Source organism: Lipophrys pholis (assembly GCF_963383615.2).
Source record: "Lipophrys pholis genome assembly, chromosome: 9".
In the NCBI taxonomy this organism is placed as follows: Eukaryota; Metazoa; Chordata; class Actinopteri; order Blenniiformes; family Blenniidae; genus Lipophrys; species Lipophrys pholis.
Genome location: NC_137639.1, coordinates 25,240,413 through 25,250,139, shown reverse-complemented (window position 1 = coordinate 25,250,139; position 9,727 = coordinate 25,240,413). Strand labels below are relative to the sequence as shown.

The 9,727-nt window shown below is 41.0% G+C and overlaps 2 protein-coding genes across 2 annotated transcripts; one reads left to right on the top strand and one right to left on the bottom strand.

Moving 5' to 3' along the window:
• Window positions 1-53: 53 nt before the first annotated feature.
• On the bottom strand, window positions 54-6,260 carry cep72 (centrosomal protein 72). Its single transcript, XM_080471941.1, has 14 exons — window positions 6,182-6,260; window positions 5,828-5,955; window positions 4,738-4,930; window positions 4,528-4,657; window positions 3,642-3,793; window positions 3,498-3,556; window positions 3,367-3,409; window positions 3,012-3,206; window positions 2,307-2,482; window positions 2,114-2,207; window positions 1,842-2,020; window positions 1,628-1,754; window positions 996-1,107; window positions 54-734 (listed from the first exon to the last, which is right to left on the bottom strand). The coding sequence occupies exons 1-14, from the start codon at window positions 6,255-6,257 to the stop codon at window positions 674-676; spliced, it is 1,725 nt and encodes a 574-aa protein (XP_080328067.1). The 5' UTR covers window positions 6,258-6,260; the 3' UTR covers window positions 54-673.
• A 556-nt stretch (window positions 6,261-6,816) lies between these two features.
• LOC308115077 (transmembrane protein 276-like) lies at window positions 6,817-8,747 on the top strand. The gene is made up of 2 exons (XM_080472427.1): window positions 6,817-7,113; window positions 7,625-8,747. Exons 1-2 carry the CDS (start codon window positions 7,024-7,026, stop codon window positions 8,162-8,164), a joined length of 630 nt encoding a protein of 209 aa, XP_080328553.1. The 5' UTR covers window positions 6,817-7,023; the 3' UTR covers window positions 8,165-8,747.
• The last annotated feature ends 980 nt before the right edge of the window (window positions 8,748-9,727 follow it).

The window sequence follows — 9,727 nt, the reverse complement described above, 5'->3', positions numbered from 1 at the left end:
AAAAGAGTAAAAACATATTATACTCATCTGATTATTTCTTTTTTTTTTTCTTTCCAAGGAGCAATCAACCAAAAGCTGCACTGAGTATTGCATCCAGTTGGTAACCTGGCTCGTCAGGTCTTGTGCTTGTGTTTGTGAGAGGAAAGTGCGTGTGCGAGCGGCTCTCCAGCCCGAAGGCAGAGGTATAAATAAAGTCACAGTGCAGCTGGAATCGAGATGCATTCATTCCACTGCAGCGTACAAAGCAGATGGAGACGCAACTGACCTAAAAAAAAAAAAAAAAAAAAACAGGCAAGAGAGCGACAGCCTTGCTTCAGATCCAGGAAACACATTATGACCTTCTCACAAACATTTTTCCCGTAAAAATCATTTGTTCACAGAACAGTCCTGTCACACTCGTATACACAAGGTTTCATGAATAAATTGCTTCTCTTCTCACAGTTTACATCAAGTCAAGGCAGCCTATACATTTTCCACCCCCCCAAATACTAAACACCTACTTCATCAAAAGCACTGAAAACTCAATATGCATGAAATGTCTATGTACACTGCAGTAGAATAAATTAAACTTAAAAAAAAATGAATATTAAAAAAAGTCTTTAGCTGCTCTGCCTCAAGCGAATGCAAAACTTGGCTTTCACTTGCTTTGAAATTTCTATCCTACGGTGCATCTTCAGTTTTCCACGTTTTCCTTCAGCTCGGTGAGCAAACGCTCGCTGGTCGCCACCAGAGACCTGCAGCACACACACACACACACACACACACACACACACACACACACACACACACACACACACACACACACACACACACACACACACACACACACACACACACACACACACACACACACACACACACACACACACACACACACACACACACACACACACACACACACACACACACACACACACACAGTATAACAACAACAACAACAACAACGTCATCGTATAAACAGAACAAACAAAAGAAGGTTGTTGTTTTTTCCCCACCTGTGGCTTTCTTGCAGGATATTTGACAGCTCTTTGTGTTTTTCAGACTCTTGAACTTTCTTCCTCAGCCCCTCGATCTCCTTCTTCAGCTCATCCACTTCCATCTGTGCCTCTGAGGAGAATCAGAGCAACACATGGCTTATTTACTGTTTTTTTTTTGTTTTTTTAAATACAATGAAAAAGTGACCTTTTTTTTCTAGAACTGAGCAGATATAGATGGATATATTTTCTACTGCTCACCCTGCAGACATACATCGGTAGAAGGGGTGGCAATGGCTACATATAGAAGTGATAGATCTAGATTTGTGTAGAGAATCTACCTTGTTCTGATTGTCCCACCATCTTGCTCATGCTATCTCCCCTGCCTTGATCATTACATGTAAACTGAAATATATGAAGACTTTTTTTGTTTGATTCTTCATTATTTTAACTAGAATAATATGAAAATGCAATAAAACTTAATAGAATTTTACATAGAATCATTTTTTTTTAACTTTTCTTTTTTACCAGTGGCCATAATTACTGGTATGTAATGAGTTTTTTATGTCATGAAAGTACAAATAAACTGCTCAATTGCGTTCCAGTTTCGAGCTGTGCCTGTTCATGCATCTCTCGCTGTATTTTGCACCGACCTCTGATCTGAGTAATCGGCGAGCTTCTCATCATAGACTTGAGGTACTGCCGCTCTAACTTGATGAGCTGCTTCTGCAGAGCGACGTTCTCCTCCAAGACGATCCTCAGCTGCTCGTTCAGTTTGCTCTTCATTTAAAGTGAAAACAATAAACGAAATGTCAACGCTCCCATTGTCTCCTGGAGTCGTTCTCCTCCACAGTCGAATGCACTCACCACCGCTGAGCGAGCGTCCTCCAGCTGAGCGGAGAGGTTACTCATTTCGGTTTTGTGCTTTTCCTCTCCTGCCGCCGCTTGGAATCTCAAACCGTCGGCTTCCCGTCTTAAGGTCCTGACCTCCGCCTCCCGGCTGGAAATATCGCTCTCCATCATGGAGAGTATCTGGACTGCTTGAGCTGGATCCAAAAATAGAAAAAGATGAGAGGATGTTTATTATGTCAGGCTGCTGTAATAAGATACGACATTCCTCAAAGCAAACTTGAACTCACACAGGAAGTTGTTGTTGTGATGCAGAGATCTCTCTCCCTTCCAGTGTTTGTCCACCAGGTTGAGCAGCATCTCCAGAGGTTTTCTATAGCTCCCCTGGAAGGTGAATTTACAGAAACAAAGCCTTAATAAGAGAATGAAAGAGACGTGATTCAGTGTATAAGAAGATGTAAGAGGACTGAATTGGATCTCAACCCTTTTTTTCTTTTCGGCTTGCTGCGGCAGACTGGAGCCCCCTTCTGGCTTGTTGGAGTACGTCAGCCTCGGAGGGTGTAAGACGGGATTGGAGGGGTCAGACAGATTCAAACCAGGACGCCTTGGACTGGGAGGTCGAATATTAATCAATGAAGAACTGTGAGCGCATGTTTGGTCTGAAAAGATATTGTGAATACTCGTTTAGTGACAGGATATGAGGTTAAATCTCAAATCTTGTGGCGCCAAATCTCAATTTTAACACTATAATTGAAATGTTGTTTCAAGTCAAATTTCACAAAATCTAAGGGTCAATCTGAAATCCAAATAGACTTGCAGTACATATGGAGTTCTATGGCACAATTCCACCTGCTTTCAAAGTGCAGTAATATATTCATAAACTTATTTTTACTTTAAAATGTTAAGTTCAATGAAAATCTGAAGAAAAACAAAGTTGCTGTGCACTCGTCTGCTCTTCCTGCGTTCCCCAGACACCAGGAGCAATTTTCCTTCCTTTGAGGATTAAGTGCAGTTTTCAAGATTATTATTTGATTTCAGAGGAACTAGTTTCATTTTCATGTCGTTCATTTTCAACGTTCTACTGCAACAAATCCAATTTCAAATTTAACTGCTGAAATTCAGCTTCAACTGACAGATAATAATCTGGCACTTGTGATGAATAAATGTTTTCATTAGCTCCGGACTTACCAGGGTTTGGGGTGAAATGTCCCCTGGCTGCACGTCTGCTGTGTTTGGGAGAATCTTTCTGGCTTCGGTCTGCAGGCACAGGGCTGTGTCTGTCTACGTACGGGCCGAAGGACACTTTGGGTTTTTCAGCCACTTTTAATGAGGTAGAGCTTTTCTTATTCGCTGTTTTTTTCACGTGAGGATCTTTGGCAATATCTGACAAATGAGACAAAATTACAAAAGAGACAGACGGATAAACACACTGCATGACTTGCCCGTGGACAAAGGTGTTGTTACAAAGAGAAAGAAAAATTTGCTTCTGTCTCCACCTGGTGGTGATTGTACTTATTCTAGTTTTCAAACAAGCTGAACTTACCATTTTTAGTGGATGGATACCTGAGGATGGATTTTGCAGATTCCTTAAAAAGAAATTGAAGAATATTTCTATTTCAGAGTGTGAATGTCTGACGGGTCAAACTGTTTTAACTGCAGGGAAACAAAAGTCACCTTTTTAGGGGTCGAACTTCTTTGTTCTGTAAAATCTTCAGAGTTTACTTCTTGGGATTCTGAAATTAATCATCATTTGGAAACATTAAATCTTTTATACAAGTGACTTTTCCTCAGGCTTTGACTGCAGTTTTGACATCTTACCCTCTGCTTCTTCATGAAGTGAGTCAGAGGCGATTCCCCGTTGGCCACCACTGTTTGTCTCAACAAAATTCAACACGATATCGTGACTGTCAGTCTGGGGAAAAAGCCTCTTGGTTGTGCGGTCGACTAAAGCGAGTCTCTGATTACTGCTTCTGGAAAACCAATAAAAAAAATTTAAAAAAATTAAATAAAAATAAACAGCAAAAACATGACGCAAGAAGACAGCAGCGAAGAACTGAATAGACAAACTTTATGAAATCTAAAAGCTTTAGAGTCTCTTTTTTTCGTGCTGGTTTGGTAAACAATCTGTGTTGCTGCCTTGAAATCCAGTGTTGAGGAGCTTAAAATGTGATGAAATACAAATTAAATACATCAAATAAACAAGCACTCGTTGATTTTGCGAGATAAAAGCTGCAAACATTGACACATGGTCTCTTTTTCCACATTTTGATCACCGTCACAGTTCAGAAACATCCAAATCAATAATCTAGAGATCAATACTTCTGTTCTTAGACTGGTGAGTGAGTTATATATTTATCTACAATTACAGCTTTTCACGGAGCCTTTAACTACTGATTCATCATGGAAAACCATCACAGTGAAAAATCAAAGTGATCACAATTCAGAGTGGATTTCAACATGAAACTGTGAGCCACAAGTAAAATGTCAAAATAGATGCATTCATCCATTCACAACAGGTTTATAGATGCTCCTTTCAATCAAAACTATGAAAACTGCAAAAGGAAAGACAGAATCACTGACATCTCCAGAAGAAAAATTATCTAATATGTTTTCCTTCTCATCTCTCCTGTGAGCACGTCGCTGCAGAAACTGTGAGGAAACGTAAACCGAACGAGCCGAGTTAAGTAATTCATGTGCTGCGTACCTTTGATCTTCAATGGGATTCAGAGAGGCGCTCTGCTGCTTCTTCTTCTTCTTCTTCCGCTCAAGAAGAAGGTCAGAGGGAAACTGCAATATTGCAGCTTTACGCTCCGTGTCTCTGACTGAACAGCCATCTGGAAGGCAAAGACGCGGCAGACTATGAAGACTTGATCCCGACGTGAAATCGCCACATTTTGGACGCGTGTTACGTTACCGAGCTTGCGCAGGTTGGGCATGGCGTGCACCAGGTGAGGGCGGTAGTGCGGGCCACTTTTGGTGAGAGGGTTGAGACGCAGGTCCAACTCTTTCAATGAAGGCAGCTCGAAAAGCACTTCTACCTCTTCAAGGGAAGGAATGCAGTTATTGTAGAGTATCAGCCTTTCCAGCGATTTTAAATGTTGGACACCCTAAGAAGGAATAAACAAGGTTAATAGTCATTATCATGCAATTTATTTGAGCCAATGTCAATGATGGATTTCCACAAAAGCACTCTGGTGTCAAGAATTGCAGCGATTGTTGTCACATATTCAGAAATAAAGAAAGAAAATGCTTTAGGCATAACGATTCTTATAAATGTAGAGCGATGCTCTGTGTTAATAATATCTGTCCTGTAATAGTGACACAGAAAAAAAGTACAACATTTAAATTTTATGAATTTATACTACATCTGTGTCTTTTCTCCTATAACTCCAGTTTCTTGGTAACATCCAACCCATCTTCATCAGGTTAATCTGCGCCTCTAAAGTGTGTGTCATGAGAGATGATAATCCCTGCACGTTTTCAATGTATAACTGCTCTGATACCTGAATGTAATGGATGTGCCATCAATGAGTGCTGCAGAAAGCATGATCAGGTGTGTTGATGACTGCTCGCTCAACAGAGCGGTTGATTTCTTTCAGTGTTGGCGTTGTAATGAAACAGTCTTTGTAAAAAGCTGGAATGAGTAATCAAGTAGGTATACAACATCCACATGGAGGTGAACCAGCCCTTGCACTGAGACACCACTGTCCCGGCTACTTTTTTAAGAGTTTGCGGCTTCCAATGCTGGTGTCAATAGTATGTAAACAATGTGTTATTCAACATTGTGGCACACACCTCATTGTGGGAAGTGACTCATTGTTTGGTATTATTAGAGCTTCAGGGCGACATATAAGAACTCCAGGTGTCTGGGAGCCAGGTGAAGCTTAACTCATGGCCTTCGGGGTTGAATAAGACTTAAATACAACGGCATTCATTGTATTCCCAAAACACTTGCAAACTGAAGGAAATCAGTGAAACTAATTGTGACATAAAACGTAAACAACCTCGACAGAGACGAGAGCATTGCAGGACAGATCCAGAGACTTCAGGCGGACAAAGTTATTCAGAGCATGTCCCAGGTCTATAATCTTCTCCTCATATGTCCCCGGGAGGCTCAGTGTCCGGACATCACCTGTTTATAAAAGACAAAATGTGTAATTTAGATTGTATTACGGTTTTGTGGCGCCGCGGGCTGTTAATGCTGCATCATTAGCTCATTAACTGAAGCTCAGGCCCGAGACGGTGCGGAGCCGCGACCGCTCTCCACAACAGAGGTTAAATGTCGCAGTTTAACCAGTTAAATCACCCGATTTAACCAGCTGCTATCGGGGAGTTGATGTCAGCCGAAGAAACGTTACCGAGCCACGGATGTTTGAGCTGTAATCTGTCGCGGATCCATCGCTCCGTCAGTGTTGTCAAACACTCCGCCGCCATGCTGTTCGAATTTATGATGCCTTCACGTGCTGTCGGGGAAAAAAAACTACGGCCCTTCTACTCTGTCGATTCAAAGATCATAAAGTTTAAAGTTTGAATGAAATTACGTGTTTGTGGAGCTATTTTTACCTTCGCCAACAAAATTTGGGCGAGAAGGGTATGTGTTCTGGATATTTTGAAGGAGAGAGAGAGAAAGAGAGAGAGAGAGAGAGAGAGAGAGAGAGAGAGAGAGAGAGAGAGAGAGAGAAAGATGGATGGATGGATGACAGATAGATAGATAGATAGATAGATGTAAAAATCCCCCAAATGTTATATACACACATATACAAACAAAGTGTGGTCCCCCTGCATTCCACAATAAATTGTGTTAAAAGTAATTATTATCCTTCTTTTTTTACATATTTGTTTATGTTGTTCTGGGGTTGTGGTTTTTTCGTGTCGTTTGTTTTTACATGATCGAAATACAAAATCCATTCATTCATTCATTATAGTTTAGCAACCATGGTTTCCAAATTTGGGATTGTTCTTGAACGCATCGTTTGACGCATGCGCACTATCTGCTACAGAAAGTCATGTGTCCAAACAAATACGCTGTTGTTCCTGCATAAATTTGAGCCTCTGTATTTATTAAAGAAAACACACTTTCAGATGCGTTATCAGTTCAATAACCACCGACAAACATATAAGTCGGAGACTGATGATCATTTCCTGTTGCCGCCAGTAACGGAGGAGTCGGTAGGCTGGTCTGCGCGTGTTTTCAGGATCAATGGCGTCCGGTGAATCAGAGTGGCTCACATCATGTTGTAACATCTTTCTGTGTGCCACAGCACTGCACTGCTCCTATAAACTCTTCAAGGTGGGTGTCGACAGTCAGACTATCTTTAGTTTGAGTGTGTTTTAATAATGTTAAAACTTGACTTTTTAGGTGGACTCTCCATTATTTGGTTTCAATGAAGAGTAGTAGACCAACAACAATATGCCAACAGAAACAACACATCATCTTTTGTTAATCAGAATTACTGCAACAGGCCACACTATCTAAAATAATAATACTTTTTGAAAAGATTATCAACTATTGAAGCCACTTTATCTTAGCTGCCTTTATTTCTTATTTATGTGGATATTTCCCACCAGTTGCTGTGGCTGGTATATTTAACTTTACACTTAACTGAAGTAAAGTTTCTCCTGTTGCAGAAACAACGGGTTGATATATTTTTAGCCCACTGACAGGCAGCACACATCTTAACTAATTCTCTACACATCATGAAATCAACAAGTTTTAATCAGTGATTGCAGCCAGTGTTAACCTTCATTCATATATCAGCTTGTTTTTGCATCACTATTCACCTCTCTCTCTCTTTCTGCAGAACCACAGAGCTCCTTCAGTCGGCCTCTTCACGCTCGGAGTCGCTGCAGTATTTTGCACCTTTCGTCCTCGCAGCTCATACCTCGCCGCCCTCCAGAGAGAAGCGGAGTGGGCTGCAAAGGTGCTGGCCCCAGCTCTGGTGTCCTTCGACTACCTCTGGCTCAGTGAGGACCGCAACACGGCCTACCTCCTGCTGTGTGGCTCCTGCCTGCTGCTGGGACTGGCAGGCTGGCTGTCTGCAGAGTCCCTGACCGTCATGATCCACTGCCTGGGCCTGTCGTCTCTGTCCTGCTGCCTGACCGTGTGCCTGTTTGCTGGGAATGCTTTAGGGGCCCTCGGGGGCGTAGCCCTCAACCTCCCGTTACTGATGACTGTGAATGTTGGAACGGACACTGTGGCGTCGCTCATTTCTCCTGCTGCCTCAGCGGGGTTACTGAACTGGCTCATGACGGGGTCGTTGTCGATCGGCTGTTGGACTTCTAGGCTGGCTCTCGAAAAGTTCCGGTTGGATTTGAGTGATCGATACCAAATAAGCTTTTGATTGTGTGGAGTGGATGAGCCCTGGATGATGAAATCTGTCTATTAATGAATGTGTGAAAAAGGGAGGATGTGCATAGCTAACAATGGCAACACCTCAGCTCTGCGATCGAACCTGCAAACTTCTCAGATGTCACATTTATGTATATTTTCTGTTTGAATGTGAAATATTTTTGACTGCACTTGTGTGTTACTTATTTTGACTCACTGAGAAATTCAACTAATGTCACATTTCTGATCTATTGAAAATTAAAACTTTGCGATGACAACCATTAGTTCAAATCAGTTTCCATCACTAACTACATTTTTCATTGGCAAAATACAAACGTTCAATCAGACTTCGTGTAGCATTTTTCATAAACTCAGAATGCAACACAGAGTGCTTTACACAATAAACACACGCATTTCAACACATTTCATTCAATCAGTAAAAAAGTGAATATAAATGGTTCTAACATTATAAACAATTGATAATAGTTTAAATAAGCAAAAGTTATCTGTGCAGGAAATTCCCAAAAATATCATAATCTGATTATATTTTTCAGGTATTGCTGAATTCCTAGAATGAAAGTTATAATAAATTGCTCAAAAAAAACCTTTACATCAGTCCCTGATTTATACTCACACCTTTTTCCAAAATATTTTTTTTTCTTAAATACACAAAATAGACAGTGTAGAGCAGCTCTCTACATAATATGAAGAAATGCACATATGGACAGAAACACCAATAGCCTGACAGTAGAAAAGGAGACTGATGTGAGAGTTTAAAAGAACGTGGGTGAACTTTAAAGATATTGAAGCTGACTAGTAGTTTTTTGAACTTTCACTGAGTGTTTCACTGGATATCTTTCTGATTGTATTCATCACTCCTCCAGTTATGCAACACATTTAAATCTCGAAGAATAACAGCAACTTTGGGATCAAAGCCTGATTTGTTCTGCAGCCTCAGCAATACTTCTGCTAAATCCCAGCATCTGCAGTGGCCAGAGCCTTTGGCCTGGTTCTTACCTCACCATGACTATGTAAAACTTACCATTGCACTCTTTTTCTTTTTTCTTTCCTTTTTTATTTGTTGCAGCTGTGATGGTACCTGAAATGACCCCTTCTGTTCATCTCGCTGCCAAATAAATGACTTATCTCCCTATTTTCTGCACCCAGTATTGCCCGAGCCAGATATCAATATTATTCACACGGATTTGGAGCGGACGCTGCAGATGCTCTCTCGGGATTTCAGGGGTGTGAGCAGCTGCCTCAGCCCCTTCACTGCAGTATATATATCTGCCAGGAAGTATGGCTCTGCGCCTCTGTCGAGACTTAAAGGTGGTGGAAGACGTTGATGTTCGAAATTAAACTGCTAATTTTAATCTGCATTTGTGACTTTTGAGGAGGCAGATATATTTGTGATTGTTCTTGGGAATTTTTACAATATTTCATGCATTTTGTCACATTAGTTGTTTGTTTTTTTTGCATTTCGAACGCTCTCCTCTCTCACAACTTTTGTGTCACATACAAACTCTTATTCCATTTTCTAAAATTGCAGTATTTTTTTGTGTTTCTTTTTTTGATT

Bases quoted from the DNA above. Each gene is read 5' to 3' on its own strand.
- cep72 (XM_080471941.1), bottom strand. From the start codon at position 6,257: ATGGCGGCGGAGTGTTTGACAACACTGACGGAGCGATGGATCCGCGAC. The intron at 4,658-4,737 runs GTAACGTAACAC...TTTGCCTTCCAG, and splicing joins GCCCAACCTGCGCAAGCTCG to ATGGCTGTTCAGTCAGAGAC. The intron at 3,794-4,527 runs GTACGCAGCACA...TTGGTTTTCCAG, and splicing joins AATCCCATTGAAGATCAAAG to AAGCAGTAATCAGAGACTCG.
- LOC308115077 (XM_080472427.1), top strand. From the start codon at position 7,024: ATGGCGTCCGGTGAATCAGAGTGGCTCACATCATGTTGTAACATCTTT. The intron at 7,114-7,624 runs GTGGGTGTCGAC...CTCTTTCTGCAG, and splicing joins GCTCCTATAAACTCTTCAAG to AACCACAGAGCTCCTTCAGT.